The sequence below is a fragment of the Plectropomus leopardus genome, chromosome 5 (assembly GCF_026936395.1).
Source record: "Plectropomus leopardus strain MGB_pleo_1.0 chromosome 5, ASM2693639v1, whole genome shotgun sequence".
Taxonomy (NCBI): Eukaryota; Metazoa; Chordata; class Actinopteri; order Perciformes; family Serranidae; genus Plectropomus; species Plectropomus leopardus.
Genome location: NC_142180.1, coordinates 25,457,308 through 25,475,399, shown reverse-complemented (window position 1 = coordinate 25,475,399; position 18,092 = coordinate 25,457,308). Strand labels below are relative to the sequence as shown.

Below are 18,092 nucleotides of genomic sequence, written 5' to 3'. Positions count from 1 at the left end.
TAGTACTATCAGAGCACTTAGCCATTCATTTTTTTTCAGAGTTTTTCATTCACTTATTTGACCTGAAAGCAGTTACTCAAAGTGTACAGGTAGCCTGCTCTGTTGATTTTGTTGTGATGGCTGGAATACATGCAGCTTTTGAGTAAATGTTCACATGCCAAAATAATGACAACTATATAAAATAGGTTGTTTTACAATTGCCTATTTTACACAGTTTATGCCTTCAGACCCAAAGGCAAAAGGAATAAAATTGACTTTTGTCTCTTTGGTGCCATCAGTCAGGCTGTTGTCAGCTGCTCACAAGCTTAATCCTGACCTTGAGAGTTGTGTTAATAGTAAAGAGTTGTAAACAGTCCTTCCCGGTTGTCCAAGGGGGAGGGATTCAGTGCGGCTCTGTGTAGTGAATTAACAAAAATTGCTGCCTTGATTTACAAAAGAGAGCTTAAATCAATTAATAAGCTAAGCTGAGGGTGAAATTTGGGCAAAAAGCAAAAAGGCTAAGAACATAAAACCATGTGATTGAGCTAAAAAAGAACCGGCTGTTGCACCTACAAAAGAGAACACAAATCCTTCTCAGGCACCAACCAGCTCTCAGCTGAGGACAAAAGTTGAGGCAAAAACAATGAGAACTTGAGTACATCAAGCCATGTGACTGAAATAAGCATGGTCTCCACCACCTGATCCAAGCTCATCCAAGAGCTGGTTAAACTCACTGTAGATCAAACGCGCGGAGTCAATTTCCTCGTATTATCTTCCTTCTCCCGAAGCCTTATTTTCCAGGGGATTTTCTCATGACTTTCTCTCTCAGGAACTGCAGTTGCCTCCGGCTGTAATGCTGTAGTGCCGTAATGCCAACCACCTGATCCTTCTCTCAGGCATGCAATTGGGTTTGTGCTTGAGGCTTTGCTCACTCCTAATTTGTGTGATCTTCAGTTAAGTTTTCAGGGGCAGAATAGGCCTATTTGCCTTAAAAATTAGAGCTGGAATGACTGGGTCAGGAGGTACATTGTCTGCCACATGTAGTTGGCATGATTAACATGGGACTTGGGCTGCTTTTTTCAAAGTAAGTAACTTTTTCATGCTCAAGCACATCATTTGGTGGATGCTTTTATCAATGACTCCACACACTCTTAACATAACCCCGAACAGCCCCGCTCAACTGATTAAGTTATACAAGAACACGCTAACAAGAGCACCCATTATTCTGTCTTTGTTACCTGAGAGATATAGCCCCTCAGCGCCAGATGGCTTATTTTTTCATCCAACTAAAACTTAAATTGGGCTTTTTTTCCCCATACCATTGATAAGCATCAAAGAATGACCTTTGCTCTGTGACCTCAGTGACAGGCTCCTTCCCTCAATTAAATGTCAGAGTGACCGTGTGGAATCTCAGTCGTTATTTTTCAAAACAGACGCCAAGGTTCTGTCAGAGGTGCCAGACCACCCAAAGAGAACGCCAGAGCGGAAAGCTCATTGGACAACAGGTACCGTGTCCGTGGTAACCATTGTAATTAAATCTGATCTTGCTGCACAGATCCACGTGGAATGTCCCTGTTTGCATGTGTGTTTTGTTGCGTGCGTGCGGGTCAGGGAGGAAGCGAGAAACGACGAGAGAAACTTGAGTTTATGCGTAGTTCACCTGTAGGACTAATTGCAAGATACTTTACTTAAACTCAGACTGGTAAGTGGAATCATTGCCTGAATGCAACGAGGAGCAGGGCAGTAATGCATCTCATATCTGTTCATATTCACCTACACGTGTCTTTGTGTTGTCTGACTTCTACATTGTCTCCCACCACCACCTCTCCTGTTTTACCACTTCTGTGTTTCCACATCCTCTGTGTACTTCTGTGTCCTTTGCTCTCTCTCTATCACACCTCCTCCTTGTCTTCCTTCCTCTTAACCTCTCTCCATCTCCCCTCACTCCACCTCTTGCTCTTCTCTCAGGGGTTATTTGGTCGCTGCACCCTCAGTGTTCCGAGCAGGCGTGGAGGAGAGCGTGAGCGTAACCATCTTCAATGCAAAAGCAGAAACACGCGTCCAGGTGCAGCTGACGGTGAAGGGACAGACGGTTGCCCACAGCCATGGCTCAGTGCTCGGTGAGAACAAAGCTAAGGTTACACACTGGCACAATGCATCACTTTTAGAGAGAAAACTTGCCCCCCCTACGGGCATGCACACTAGTAAATATGTACATTAAAGAACACACACAAAATGTGAGCCTGATTGACCTCTGCCCTCACTGCGTGTTCCTGACCAGCTACAGTTTTTACAGACATTATCTTTGATTGGAGGCATCAGTTCAGCCCATCCCACCAGCCACTTAGTGTATACAGTGTGTGATTTGTTTGACAGCACCATTAATAGATGGTGCTTGCTCCACCTCAGAGTGGCATAGAGATGGGTTGCAGCTGGATTTCCTGCAAACCTAGGGTGAACACATCCAGGCAAACATGTCCACAGTCTAGTAGCTTGCAAAACTTCTGGATTTCTGAGATAAAAGTTTACGAAAAAGTTCTAAAAACATCCCAAATTAAAATATCCTACATTAAATTTCTCACTCTTTCTATTTCAGACAAAGGCACCATCAAACTAAAGGTGAGTCGAACTGTGTGCTCAACTTACTGTAGCTCTCATTTGTTTCCCCAGCAGCGTCCCACAGTAATATGCATGCTGCTTTCCAGAGATGTTTAAAATGCACGGCGCTGTTTAGCGGTGACAGCTGCACAGTAGTGAGAGCCCCTTGTCCGCTGTGTGCACATTCCTCAGGCAACATGCAAATCAACACGAACATTATTTGTAATGCAACATCTGTCTCTGCTCATTCATTGGGAATAAGGTAACAGCCTCAATATAATATGCAACAGCTGTTGACGTGCATGTATGGTCCGCCGCCCCCGAAGGCTGGAATAGATCAATCTAGTGTACACAACTCGATTCTTCCCCTCTGTCTCTCTCCCCTCCCTGTAACCTCCACCCTCATTCTCGTGAAATACAGTCATGTGTAGTGCGCTGTGTTATAGCTTGGCATCTTCCTCTGGTGTTTAAATGTGGTTCTTTTGTTATGCTGTCGCTTTTATTTCTCAAAAATGTGTTTAAAATGAATCAAGGTGAAATGAGTACAGCAGCCTAGAGAAAACATCAGTCCTTCCCCCACTGACCTCATTTCCAGCCCTGATCCTCTTTTTCCTTCCTTTCTGTGTGTTTATGTGTGTGTGTGTGTGTGTGTGTGTGTGTGTGTGTGTGTGTGTTTCTCTCTCTGTGTGTGTGTGTGTCTGTGTGTGTGTATGTGTGTGTGTGTATGTGCCACCAGGTTCCCTCTGGGCTAAGAGGCCAGGCCCATCTAAAGGTGTGGGGGAACCGCCACCTCACAGAGGGAGGCTACATCTTTCACAACTACACCACCGTCACAGTGGAGAGCAAGGGCACAGCTGTCTTCATCCAGACTGACAAGCCCGTCTACAAACCCAAACATAAAGGTTCCCTCATACTGCACCTGGTAGTTAATCAGTTAAAGGAATACTTCAACCACAAAAATGACCATTTGTAAATCAATTAGTCATGCCGCATCACCTTGAATTTGTGAAGAAAACTTTTTTTTTCTCACATGCCTCCATGACAATTGGCAAACGTAATATATTGATTGCATGGGGACCATGTACAACCACAGCAGAACTGTACAGGGTTCCTGCGGATCCTTAAAAAGGCTTTAAGGGCATTCTAGTCCTGAATCTGAAAAATAAGGCCTTAGTTGGTTTTGAAATGCGTTAAATCAATCTGTCAAAGTTCTTAAAAATACAGAGAGACCTCTAGCTCACCTGCTCATATTATGAGGCCTTTGCAGCTGCTGGAGTTCAATTCCAGTCTGTGGCCCTTTGCTGCATGTCCCTCACCCACCTTTCCTGTCAGTCTATAGCTGTCCTGTCAATAAAGATAAAAACCCCCTCCCAAAAAAAAGGATTTAAATAAATTTTTTTTCTGATGTTGCATTGTAAAATCTCATTTTCTGTAGCCACTTGCAGATAAGGATAGAGGAACCAACAACACATTTACCACATCCAGTTAGATGAAAAATTAAAATGTTTTTTTCTAAGGAAAACCAAATGATTTTTTAAATTATATATGTTTCCATGCATTCCACTTCAGAAGGTTTATTTTCTTTCAGCATTTTAAATAGATATCCAACTTTTTAACTTGGACAAAAAGAGTTGTATTTCATGTTACATTAAACATTCGGACAAACGTTTTCATAAACCTAAGTAATTGATGTGGGTTCTTTTTTGTTATTTAAAAACTGATCTTAAATTTAATTCCAAGTGGCATTAAAAAGTCTTAAATTTAACTTGTTTTAGGCTGTAGGAACCCTGCTATATCAAAATATCAATTTACAAAGTCTCCAATCTCTCCAATAAAGCAATATGTTCACCTCTTTTCTTGGAGGCATGGAAGAAAAAAAAATCTTCACAAATACAAGGTAACACAGCATGACCAACTAATATAAAAGTGGTCATTTTGAGGGTGAAATATTCCTTTAATCACTGTACAGAAATACAGAAAATTTAGACTAATGTCTTAGGGTTTTGGCCATAGAATAAAACTTGTTTAAAAAAATTTTTCAAAAAAGTTCTGTCATGTCGAGTTCAAAGAACAATGATGGAAATAAGTGCTGTGATTATATGACCCTGATTAGTGTTTTGATGTATTCTGTTTCTTAGCCTTTTAATCCAACAAATTCATTCAGACAGCCACTTAAATAAAACTGGACAAGCAACAAGATTTTAAAATTGGTCCATGATGGACCAAAGATTCATAGATCCAAACAGAAATACTGGATATTGTTCATATTCATCAAGGTTTTCATGTTTTAATGATGCAAACCTGCAATATTTAACAACACTGTGTTTCTTTTTCTGTCTTTAGTGTTCATCAATGTCTACACAGTCACCCCCGATCTAAGGCCAGTAAATGACAAGGTATTTCAAAATTTATGTCACGTTAAAGCAAATAATGTTGGGACTTCAACATGCACTTAAAAACATAGCAAACATTACACACCACTCATAGCAACCAGGTAAACAAATCATGAAGAACCGAGTATATAATAGGAGAACAGGAGTTGTGATCAGATCTCCTTTGCATAAAAATACAAGTTCTGAATGCCTATCATCAGTTTGTAACATATCACTTTGGCAATAAAACAACAAAATATTTAGCACTTTTCCATCTCTAATAGCTGGAATCAAGAGGAGAAACCCGGTCTGCTGTGAGTGCAGAGAAATGTACAGTTACTTATTTACAGGAGCCAAGCTAGAGTCATTTCTCTTGGAATGCCAGCATGGCTCCAAATATACTGTGCAACTGTGCAGACAGACGGTTTATTGATGTTTGCAGCTATAAAGGTCTGCTGCTGGTACAGGGAAATACTCACTTTCACAGATGGATGATTGTTGGATAAGGAGTGAGCGGGAAGAAGCATTGGGAAGATGCTTAGGATCCTCTCTAGGATTTACAGTTTGTATCTAATTTATAACGTCTTGTTCTTGTCTTTCTCTCTTTTTTTCTTGTCTTTTTTTTTCGCAGATTGAGGCGTATGTTTTGGTGAGTGGAGGCTGGCGGGACCACCCAGGGGACAGTGGCAATTTTAGTTCCCAGCCTGCTCGGAGATTACAGAGCAGAAGTCAGAGCAGCTCACCTAGATAACAGGGTGCTCTTTGGAACAGTACAAGGATAAACAACATGAAAGGAGCCTCTTCTCGTCTCCTGGTTTTGTCTTTATCAGGCCTTCCACAGCCCCACACACACTGTGTATCTCCCTCTCTTGTACTCACTTCCCTCGCTTATATATTGTCTCTTTCTAGCTCTTGAGATGTTTGTAGGGCAAATAACAAGCTGCTGCTTCACAAGAAGCCCATGCATGACTTATAGCTAGCAACAACCACATAGATGTTTTTTAACTGCACTCTTACCTGCAGAGGAAAAGTCGTAAGACTATGTTGACTGTGGTTTGAGCCAGGTCCCGGGGTCAAGTTCAGTTCAAGGACTTTTGCCTGGACTCAATATTTACAAAAAATGACATTGCCACTGTGTAATGAATGACTAACATGCAGCGGTTAAAGAAAAATGTTAACCTTGACATGTTTCTGAACCTCTAACTTGATCTCACAGGATCCAAGAGGATCCAGGATGGTCCAGTGGAAGAGTCTGAAATCTGTCTGCTGTGGTGAGCCACATTTTGTATAATATATTTTCACCATCACTGTGCAGCCAATAGATTCAAATTTCATTGTAATTTTTGCCTTAGTAATATTTTTGCTGTAATGATAGAATTTCTACCATTTGGGGCATCTACTGTTAGTTTTACGGCTCTGTTATTGTTATATCAGGAGTGTATGTATGTGGTTAATCACTTTACAGGCATTTAAGGTATAAACTTGCATTTCTCTGTCCTATAGGTGTCGTGAACATGAGTTTCCCTCTGTCTGACCAGCCCGTGTTTGGAGAGTGGTTTATCTTCGTGGAGGTGCAGGGCCACACCTATAACAAGTCATTTGAAGTGCAGAAATATGGTGAGTACCAACACATACAAGGCACTGATAGTATTATTTATCAAGAGTACTTTGTAGAGTAAAGGGCACTGTAGGTCTTTCTTTTGTGATGAAATTACATGCTCAGTGTATTGAAAAAAGTCTCTGTGGAGCAAACTTTAAGCGTATACTATGCAGGATTTTCCCCTAAAACTCATATATATAAGTCATCCTTCTCAATCATTGCTTATGATCTACTAGAAGTCTGTGGCTGTGTTTTTATTAGTTTATAATTTTTTCAGAGACTCTGTCCTCTGCCTGTATTTTCTTATTTTTTTTGGATAATCTGTGCTCAAGACATTCATGGGCATGTCCCCAACACCACTCAGGTGAGATTGGCTCTTTATAAAAAAGGTAGCAGAAGGCATCCAAGAGACAACGTGCCGAAAAAAACACCGCAAATAAAGAAAGGTGAAAGACACACGAGAGTGAATCTGGTTTTTACGTTCACTTTCACTGACGAGCTTGTTTACAAACAGTAACTGACAATCTCTACCTTTAAAAGCTTCATTTAGTGTTTCAGAAATGAATGCCACATGATTCTGACAGATATCTTTTGAGATAAGAAGAACATTTTTATTGCAGAAAGCAAAGTACAAGACACAATGCAACAAAAAAATAACCAAAAAGTAGAATATGGAACAGAGATTATGTTGTGTCATCTCCCTCACAGTGATGCCCAAGTTTGAGTTGGTGATTGATCCTCCACACTACATTCGTGATCTGAGCTCATGCCAGCAAGCTACAGTCAGGGCCAAGTAAGTCACTTAAAATTCATTACAGAATATATCAAACAAAAGTGTGCCTGTACGTGTGTGAGGGGAACTTTTGTCTTCCTCATCATCATGTAGCTCTGTCTAAGTACATTCATCAGGCTCTTTGATTCTTTCTCTGATTCACTGAGCTTAGCGCCATGTAGATGTAGAGGTCTGACATGTCCTTGTTGTACAGATATACCTTCGGGAAACCAGTGACAGGGAAGTTGACAGTGAATATGACGGTGAATGGAGTGGGCTACTACCGTCACGAGATGGGCCATCCTGTGATTAAAACCATGGATGTGAGTTTATTTTTTTTATACCGGTCGACAGATATTCTGATATTCAGTGATGAAATGTAACAAAATGATAATACTTTGTCAACTTTCATTTTTACTCCACTAAATTTTCTAAAAGAAAAAAAGTACATTGTACTTAGTACAAGTATTTTGACCACTTGCTTTTTTATTTACAGCATTTACCTTCAATACTTAAGTACATTTAATATCATACAATTACTTTTGATACTGAAGTGCAGTAAATATCAGATCCCTTTAGACTTTTACTCTCGTAAAATTTTTGTAGGTTACTTTAACTTTTACCATTCTTCATTTTCTGGTAATAAATCTGTTCTTTCAGTCAAGTATGGATTTCAATTATTTCATCCACCATTGCTGATACTTTGTGTTAATGCTCCTTTTTATGAATGTAATAGCATAATCAAGGCTTGTATTGATTGCTGATTGTGTTAGTTTAGTACTAAGTACACTTAGTTTAATACTTTTATTATCAAGCATACATTGTACATAATAATTATTTTCACTCCTGTCTTGATCGCAGATTAAAGGCTCAGCAAACTTCAGCCTGTGTGTCAAAGACATGATGCCCGTGGATGTCGCCGATCACTTCAGGGGCACTGTGAGCATTTGGGCGTCTGTGACCAGCATAGATGGAAGCAGGCAAACCACATTTGATGATTCGACACCCGTCCATAAACAGCTCATCGACATCAAGTACTCCAAAGACACACGCAAACAGTTCAAGCCTGGTCTGCCTTACAAAGGGAAGGTGAGGCAGCAAAATATAGACATGCAGCTGCTGTATGTACCAATACATACTGTACTAAGCCTGCTTTAATATTTGTCAGCTGGTGACTAATAAATTGATCTATTATTGGATAATATTTACCCTCTTGTCTGCTTTTTTTTGTATATTCCTTACTGGTTTCTTTACTCTTTTGCTGTAGATTGAGGTGACCTACCCTGATGGGAGCCCAGCTGATGGGGTGAGGGTGCGTGTCAAGGCAGAGCTGACCCCCAAGGACAATGTCTACACCAGTGAGCTGATTTCCAAGGATGGCCAGGCCACCTTTGAGATCCCCTCCATCCCCACTGCTGCCCAGTATGTCTGGTTAGAGGTCAGTGGCTGTTGTTGCACTAGATTGTGATATTTAGTGATATAAACAGGGTGAAATGAGAGGGTCAAAGAATTTTTTTTCATTTTGCATAGACCAAGGTGACATCCATTGATGGCAAAACAGTAGGAGACCAGTACCTGCCCAGCTACCTGTCTATCAGTAGCTGGTACTCTCCCAGTAGGTGTCACATCCAGATTCAAAGTCCCAGCGCCCCATTCAAGGTCAGTGCTGCCTTTAATTAATCAAAATTTCATGTGAATTTGGCATATTCAGCATCAGTGTTCATTTTGGAACCATTTCATCAAAAAAAAACCCCAAAAACACCATAATACCACAATATCGCCAGTAACATCAGTATATTTGTGTCTTTTTGGGAACATAGGTCGGCCAAGAAGCAGAAGTTGCTTTGAAATCCACATGTCCCTGTAACTTCACCCTACACTACGAGGTGGCATCGAGGGGGAACATCATCCTATCAGGCCAACAGCCAGCCAACCTGACAGCCTTGCACCGAGGAAAAAGGGCGACAGTCACCTTTGACAAAAACATTCACCCCACACACCTGCCTCCTTCTGCCCCTGGTAAGTATGTTTTTATCCATTGGATTTTAATAGATTACACAGAAAACCCTCTCAGCAGTCTGTGCTAGAAGTTAAGCTTAAGGTTTATTCTCAGTTTCATTTTAGTAGCAGTCAGCACTTTCTGAAAGTATCACAGAGGCCCTTGTTCCCTTGGTCAGTGTACTTTTTGGTTTTTGAATTTTTCTTTCAGAAACAGAAGAACAAATTGATAGTTTAAAAAATGAAAAATGAAAAATATACCACTTTTTGGGGTCAGAAATGGAATACACAGAATAGAAATGCCACTTACTTTAATTTTTCTCCTATCCAAAAAATAAAATACCAAGAAAACAAAGACGAAAAAATCTGTTGTCATTTCGTTTTCTGTCACTGAAAGATCTCCTGAGGAAAAAAATTCAATGCATGGGCGCCAAAATCCAATAGTATAGTTAGCGAGAGAAGACTGAAGACTGAACTTATTGTCATAATTAACACTGTAATGACTTAAGACTCATCAAAACAAGGTCTATCATCTCAAACGAATTCTTTGCGTTTATGGAATGAGAATGGGGAAGTCAGGTTTTCTTGCAAGGTTTGTCAGGAGATTCTGCACTGAAAATAGGTCTTATTTTATTTGTTGGAAAGGAAAAAAAGAATATTTGTACCCCCCAAAAGGTGAAATATTGACCCTTATTGGAAGGGAGAAAAAAACATGAAGTGGTATTTCTGTTCTGTGTATTCCATTTCTGACCCCGAAAACACCTTTTTTTTTTCATTTTTGGATTTTGAAATGAAAATCAAAAAGCTTTTTTTTTTTTGTTTTTTTCATTTCTTTTTCTAAAAGGAAAATTTAAAGACCAGTAAGTAAACTAACCCCCTGCAACTTTCCTGTCTCTTCTTTTAATTAAGAATGATAAACCTTCTCAGCATCTTTATCACATGCCTTTAACATCAGTGTACCAGTTTGTTTTTATGAACTGTCACTCCCCTTCTCGTCACTCTGCCAGGTGTCGCAGGGTCCTCTTCCTCCTCCTCCTCCTCTCAGACTGAGATGGATAGCTGTGTGTCGTATCTACGTTTCCCTGTTAGCCACAACATGGCACCACTCAGCCGCCTGCTGGTCTACTATGTGAGGGAAAATGGCGAAGGAGTCACAGACAGTCTACAAATTCCCATCCAGCCCGACTTTGAGAACCAGGTTTGCATTAACATGAAACAAAAGGCTTTAATGCAGATTATAACAATAGTGTGAGGCCTAACTCTCTGCTTTCTTCTGCTCATCAGTTACTACACACAGAAGGGCTTTATAGTGATAGAAGACTTTTTATTAGCATTAGTAATTACAGTGTGATACAAACAGAATAGACTAAAATCCTTTAACCCTTTTGAACTTATATTTAACATTATGTTACAGAAAAATATTTTATTTTTCATACTTTCTTAAGGTCATTTTCTGGTCTTATCTCCTTTTGTTCTGTTTGTGTTTTTAACTTTTTTTTTGCTTATCACTTTTTTGTAATTCTTAACTTATATTTTACTGATTTCTTGGCAATTTCTTATTAAGTTACTTACCGCCTTCTACCCATGTTTTTGAAGGAATTAAGCCAGTTTGTTCAGGTTTTAAAGTTAATTTATCCCAAGAAAAGCATTTTATCTGTAATACCCTTTATTACCCCATATAAACACACATTAAGATATTAAACTTATAACTGGGGGTACATTCCTTGCTCAAACATTGATGTTGGATATGAATTAGTTGATATAAATATAGCTTTATTATGCAATAATTAATAAAAACCTGGAAAAAATGTCTGTATACATTTTGGAGCTGAATCCAAGTATCCATGCACCAGCTCTGTCCACAGCGTAATGTCTGTAAACAAACAGCTGTGTTGGCCTGGGAGAGCTCCCCAGTTCCTGCCTGCATTAGGTGGAGTTAACTCCCTGAAGTATTTACAGCTCCCTGGTATGCCATTACAACACTCTGTGTGTGTGTGTTTGTGTGTGTGTGTGTATGTGTATATAAGTGTGTGTGTGTGTGTGTGTGTGTGTGTGTGTGTATATATGTGTGTGCGTGTTTGTGCGTGCGTGCGTGCGTGTGTGTGTTTGAGGAGGGTGCTGTGAGGGCATGATGAGACAGAGGCCATGCAGGCCGCAGGCAGATGAGTGGGGTCGTGACAGCAGAGGATGACAGGTTACAGAGTGGTGAAAGGAGGGCAGCGGAACCGATTAACAGGGCTAATTTGTGACTGCGCGCTGTTGAAAAATAGTTTTGATGTGTGAAAGTTTATGGCCCCGACTCTCACCATCCCTCCCTCTTTCAAAGCCTGTAGTTTTCCACTCTCTGTCCTTGTGTTTTCCCACCAAATGTTACTCTTAAGCACACCACTGCCAAGTACTGCTGAAACATTTAATCAATTAATTGAATTGAAGATCAACAGAAAATTAATCAGCAACTTTAATAATCAATTTATAGTTTATGGCGTTTATCAAAAGCAAACAAACAAAAAAAATGCTAACTGCTGGTTACAGCTTTCTGGGTTCCCATGATCCCAGGCCTGGAAAAATCATGGAAATGTGTTGTGTGTGTTACTGTAACATAATGATTTATGTTCTGTAGCTGATGACGTAATGTAGCTCTTATATACGTTGATGTGTGACAAGAACATTTAAAAACACAGCTCGAAAAAAAATATTCTGGGTCCTTGAAAAGTCATGAAAAGGTTTTGAAATTTTGTCCATGCTTTGCAAACAAAATGATTTGTTTGATATTTGTAGATTTTGTATGTTTTGAATTGGTAGTCAGAAAAAGCAAGCAATTCAAAGTCACCTTGGGCTCTTGAAAAGTGGCATTTTGCACTATGCTCTGATGCATTATGCACTCAGTGGTTAATTGATGCATCTCAAACTAAACATATATTATCAGACAAATATTTAACTAAAATAATTGTGAGCTGCAAGCCTACTGCTGTATATTTGTTGAGGTCTAATGCTGGATATTATGGTCGAATTTGTGGTCTTATCTGAACTATTTATTGTATTTGCACTATTCATCCCTTTTGCACAATAATCATTCAGTGCATAATAGAAATCATCACCCACTCCCCATTTATACTTATTATAAATGTTATTTATCACTTTTATTTAGGACTTGCCTACCTTTTATACTTTTTCTGTTCTTTTTTCAGTCCCATCTATATGTCCTGTACATATGGCAGAATTGACAACAAAGTTGACTTTAGCTTTGACTTTTGATTGAAATCTTAACTTGTTGCATAAATAAGGGTGTCTTGATATACAAGTATTGACGATAACATCATATTTAAAAAATGAAATATTGATATTGTAATAATACACAAATATAATATTTTGTAAATAATCCAGGGCCTGTTAAGTGATTTCTGTTTCTATCCTTTCTTACTTTGTTTTCCTCCTTCAGCACGATGTGGCTGACTTTTCACTATTCATTAAGTGGAATTACTCTTTCTGTATGACAGTACAGATACAGAGTCTCAATCGATGCCATTAGACTTATGTTGTGAGTGAAATTCATTTGCCAAAAAAAGAAACAAAACACACGATAAGCAGATTTAAACAAACACACATTTTTGTGTAATTTTCTCTAGATATCGTGATAATATTGTTATTGTGAACTCTTCTGGCCACAATAATCATGTAGTGAAAAATCTGCTATCCTCCCCCTTCTATAAATGCATGCTGGTCCATAGAAGTGCTCGTGTTATGGTCAGCATTAATTTGCTGCATTTGTGTTCTTTGGTTTGCAGGTGTCTGTTTCTCTGTCGACTAATGAGTCCATGCCAGGGGACCCTGTCACCCTGCACGTCCGGGGAGAAAAAGGCTCCTGTGTGTGTGTGGCCACTGTGGATAAGAGTCTTTATCTATTAAAGCCTGACTTCCAGCTCAGTCCAGACAAGGTCCGTCTGAAGTTTACGTATTCCTAAAAATGTTGCTTAATCTTTTATTAAGTCTGTTTTTTAAACAAGTAAATAAATGTGTCTCCTCTGTGCAGGTGTTTAAAGAGCTGGCAGATTTTGACGTTTCGGATGCATTCGGCATTCCTAAAGATGACGGACACTTCTGGTGGCCGGGGCTGTCATCAAAGAGACGCAGGCGCTCCTCTGTGTTCCCGTGGCACTGGGACATCACCAAGGACGCACGCTTCGCCTTCTCAGTGAGAACACACGCTTAGTTAAAGAGCCCACAGTAATGGTACAGTGATAAAAATAATAAGCGTTGTGTGTGTTTCTGTTTCTCTGTATGTTTAATATAGGAAACAGGGTTGGTTGTGATGACAGATATGGTGAGTTTGAACCATCGGCAGAGTGGAGGCATGTACACTGACGAGGCCGTTCCCGCTTTCCAGCCGCACACCTCCACTTTAGTGGCAGCCATGCACTCTCGACCCACCACCAGGTAAATGACCTTCTATAGAGAGGTCAGAGGCCGTCTCTGGGCATCAACTAACCACTCTGAACTCTGAAGATGCATTGTTTTATTCCAACTGTGTGTGTGTGTGTCTCTGAAAAGTTTTTTTCACTGATATGCAAAGCTCAGAAAGTCCATCATCTTTTATTTAAAAGTTAAAAAAAACAAGTTAAACCCACATCCTTTCTAAGCTTTCTCTGAAACCATTAATGGTTCCTGTGTTTGAATGAATTCAATCACACTGTTACTTTTCCACTCTCCTTAATGCCTGATGGCGAAGAACAAGTTATTGATAAAATTCTCCCATGATCTTTGACTGGCCCACACACAGTGTCTTTGGCATCTAATTTTCTGAAAACAATAAATTTGAAAGCAAATCCATGAGAAAACAATAATGACTTAATGCTCCCTAGAATTAGATTCTAGTACACATTTCAGTATGTGTCATGCCTGGGTTGAATAAGGTCTCCGAAATGAGTAATAGACATGAAAGAGAAAAACATGACAAAAGAAATTAGCTTTGTTGGTTTGTCCATACTTTCGGTCTGCATTCCTTAATGCCACGAATACCTCTCATTCTAGTGATGACCATTAAACAACATGACGTGACTGAGAGATTGTCAGTGTGGAATTCAGAATAATACATTTTCCAATTATGGTATTGTTTTATTGTGAGCAGCTGAAACCTTTTATTGATGTCAGCTTGTGTTTTGGTTGCAGAGCAGAGAAGCGGAGGCGCACATTTTTCCCAGAGACTTGGGTGTGGCACTGCCTCAATGTCAGGTATTTAAATCTTTGTATAAATATTTCACTAGTGTGTGTGTGTGTGTGTGTGTGTGTGTGTGTGTGTGTGTGTGTGTGTGTGTGTGTGTGTGTGTGTGCGTGTGCGCGCATGCGTGTGCGCGTGTGTGCATGCGTGCGTGCGTGTGTGCATGTGTTGAATACATGTGGCTTGAAATATCAGGTGCACCAGATTGTCTATACTTATGTAGGATTTTGTCAAAATCTAAAGCATTTAGAAGAGTACAGGGAGAGGGAAAGACAAGAAAAGGAAAGAATTATTCTTGAAGTGTAAGAAGAGACAAGAGTAGGAAAGAAAAGGAAGAGGAAAACGAAAAGGAGGTTTGAACAGAAGAATATTGGTAAAATAAGAAAGGTGGAAGAGAAGATAGGAAAGATGCAAATGGGATGTCAGCAGCAGTGACATATAAAATGATGCGGATGATTCCACCCAACTAGTGTCAGGTAAAGACACAGGAGTAATACTCGAAACTCTGAGTAGAGAACCGTCTGGTAAAAGACTGGTTAATTGACCACAAACTATCTTTACATTTAGAAAATACAGAGAAAAGCAATACAATTAACCGTTTGTTACCTGAGCAAATGGCATGATTGGAAGAAATGACCCAAAAATTGTATGTATATATATATATATATATATATTCTCCAGGTACAAAAAACTCATCATATCTCTCATCCATTGAATAAACAGGACATGGGGTTGAAAGGGGGATAGAGCAGGTTAATACTGTAATTTGTTTGTTTGCAATTATGTGTATGTTTATATATATTTTTTCGCTGTTTCCACAAGGATCACTGCGGAAATCAGTGCTTTTAGTAATATTTATAAGTGCTGTCCTCTGGGATTTTTATGTCATGATACTCCTTTGAGTTGTCCTGCTTTTAAAATGTCTTGTAAAAATCAAATCAAATCAAGTTGAGATAAGAAAGAGGTGGTTGAAAGGGTGAGGATGAGAGGTGGAAGTGGGATGAGAGCAACAGCGTGAAGAGGAAAGGTGCGGGGTGAGTCTGGTGTTCCTTCGCTCCAGCAGCGTCCAGCATTTCCCCCCTCTGGGTGTGAATGTGCCTCATTTATTTTGGGCAATCTTGGAACGGACTGTCACTTTCTCAACAGCTCCTTCCATTCATTTTCAGCCAATATAAATGAACTGCCCATAGATTTCCATATGCTTGATTCCTTTGGATGGGACTTCAGCTCTGCCTAATTTCCTGTGAAGTCCAGCACTCTGATTTCCCTTAAAAGTCTATTAAAGCGGATTTTGGGCAACTTTGATCAAAAGGAAGGGCGTACATGGAGTTTTTCAATTTTATTATGCCCACGACAGTTTGCCAAGACCAACATTAAATATGCGTTGCCAATAATGATCTCAGCCCATTTCATTCAAAGAAACAGATCAGGTCAACACCTGACTGCCCCTCACACCGATCCATGTTCGAGTGTTTGCTGTAGTTACATCGGTGCAGCTGTTGGTGTTGACACAGGTGCTGCTAACATGAAAGTGATCAACAGTGATTCATCAAGCCCGTCCTTGTAGCCTGCGCTTTTTATTGCTTGTGTTTTATAAACCCATGAAAAGATGCTGAAAATGTTTTTTAACCACCCAAGTTCGCTGCTCAAGTTGTATCTCAACATTTGTCATTTACAGCTCTGAAAGCGGGGAAGCTGAGCTGCGACTGGATGTGCCAGATTCAATCACTACCTGGGTGACAGAAGCTGTCGGCCTGTCAGAGGAAAAGGGGCTGGGTTTAGCAACGACCGCGGAGCTTCGTACCTTCAAGCCCTTCTTTGTTGACTTCACCTTGCCCTACAGCTTAATCAGAGGGGAGCAGACCAAAGTTCCCCTCACGGTCTACAACTACCTGCCAACCTGCTCTGAGGTAAGATGATGAATGAGAGGGCAGGTGGTCATGAAACATGTTAGGTTTCCACAGTGCAGAGTATGTGCCACAAGGCTCATCAGCAGTGGCCTTCACACAGAACAAACCTCCCACTTTATCTCAAACATGTTTCTTAAGATTACGAGGATGCCACTTGTTGACAAGGATACAGTTTAAAGGGCTGTACTATTTAGCCCATTACCTACATAATGCATGCATGTTACATTACTGTTAGCCATCTTCCAAAAGATGGTTTGGAAATAAGATTTTTAGGGTGTGTGCAGGTCTTGAGAAGTCCATAAAAGATCTAAAGTTTCCTTTAAAACTAAAAAGTCTCAGATTTGATTGATAAGCCTAAAATATTTTTCTCTTGCTTGACATACGTAGTAATGTTTTGTATCTCACTGCAGGCTCCTGGAGTTCATTACACTCCTATCAACTGATAGTAGGATTTTTGTGACGGTAGATGTTTCTGCATGAAGCTTTATAATCTGTTTTTGTGCAGTTTCAGTGAGCAACATCAGCAGTAGAAAGGGCTTTCACTATAGCCACCATTGCTAAAAAGCTCATTGTCTCATAACTCAAATTAACTTCAATGAATTAATCATTTTCAATTGATCAATCCAGTGACTCCAAACATTTTAAGAGCCCACAAAACCTTCAAAGAACCTTTTTTTCATCATGGCACCCCGCGCCACCTAATCCTGGTAATGAGGTAATTTCAATATTTGTTGCTTTTTTGTCTATTGATATGTAGTACTGACATGTTTTACAATGTCACCAACTTTGTTTAGAATCATAAAACATTTAAAATGCTAAATTAATTAACAATGATATGATATATCATGCAGCACACTTGGCCTGTCCTTAAGGCACCTCAGGGTGCAGTTGCACCCATTTTGGGTGGATCATTACCTGTTTATATGGTCCATTTATATGGGTCCAGATGGGTCCAGACGGTACCTTTATTAATCATATTATCAGGAATAATGATTATATACAGTTAATAAATTCTGTAATATATATATGTATATATATATATATATAATAAACTGTTTTTGGCCTCATTACACCTGTTGTGGGAGGAAAATTAGATAAACAAATAGGAGCAATCAAAATTGTCAGAAAAAAAGGTTTAAACTGCTAAACAAACATATAAATGCCAAAAAAGGTGTTCTTTGGTCAATGAATTATTTGTCTAAAGCTGGTGTTAAGTCCAAGCAAGTTTTTGCTGTCTAATAACATGAGTAGATAAACCCTTTGAAAGCTGAACAAATCAGCTTTATTTCTTCAGAAACGTGGGAAGAAGGAAATGAGCATCTTAACGAGAAATGAAGCAAAAAGTATCAAAAATGTGTAAAAAAGTTACAAGGAAATTAATTGAAAATTAGCACACACAAAAAAGAAAGTAAAACACAAAAATAAATGAGGAAATTACCTGAAAATAGTGCTGAAATTAAGAATGTTATATGTTTGTTAACATATTTTGAATATAGAATTTAATATATAATATGATTTACCTTTTTGTTTCATAATTTTCTAATATTCTCCCCTTTTAAACATTAATTTCAAGGTTGTTGTCACTTTTTTCTCAGTTTCTTGCAATGTTCTTTTCCCATGTTTTGGAAGAGAATTAACCCTTTTTGCT

At 39.3% G+C, this 18,092-nt stretch overlaps 1 protein-coding gene across 2 annotated transcripts in view; it reads left to right on the top strand.

Annotated features, from left to right (window-relative positions):
- The window catches only part of cpamd8 (C3 and PZP like alpha-2-macroglobulin domain containing 8), a 59,754-nt gene that overhangs the window by 947 nt on the left and 40,715 nt on the right, over positions 1-18,092 (top strand). For both annotated transcript variants that reach the window (XM_042483645.2, XM_042483644.2), the window contains exons 2-20: positions 1,948-2,099; positions 2,576-2,598; positions 3,314-3,479; positions 4,921-4,973; positions 5,581-5,598; positions 6,166-6,220; positions 6,453-6,566; positions 7,258-7,342; positions 7,536-7,644; positions 8,183-8,410; positions 8,589-8,759; positions 8,852-8,980; positions 9,142-9,340; positions 10,327-10,517; positions 13,105-13,254; positions 13,350-13,511; positions 13,611-13,753; positions 14,486-14,548; positions 16,213-16,444. In XM_042483645.2, coding sequence (XP_042339579.1) covers positions 1,948-2,099; positions 2,576-2,598; positions 3,314-3,479; positions 4,921-4,973; positions 5,581-5,598; positions 6,166-6,220; positions 6,453-6,566; positions 7,258-7,342; positions 7,536-7,644; positions 8,183-8,410; positions 8,589-8,759; positions 8,852-8,980; positions 9,142-9,340; positions 10,327-10,517; positions 13,105-13,254; positions 13,350-13,511; positions 13,611-13,753; positions 14,486-14,548; positions 16,213-16,444 — 2,443 coding nt within the window. The remainder of the gene's footprint in view (positions 1-1,947; positions 2,100-2,575; positions 2,599-3,313; positions 3,480-4,920; positions 4,974-5,580; positions 5,599-6,165; positions 6,221-6,452; positions 6,567-7,257; positions 7,343-7,535; positions 7,645-8,182; positions 8,411-8,588; positions 8,760-8,851; positions 8,981-9,141; positions 9,341-10,326; positions 10,518-13,104; positions 13,255-13,349; positions 13,512-13,610; positions 13,754-14,485; positions 14,549-16,212; positions 16,445-18,092) is intronic.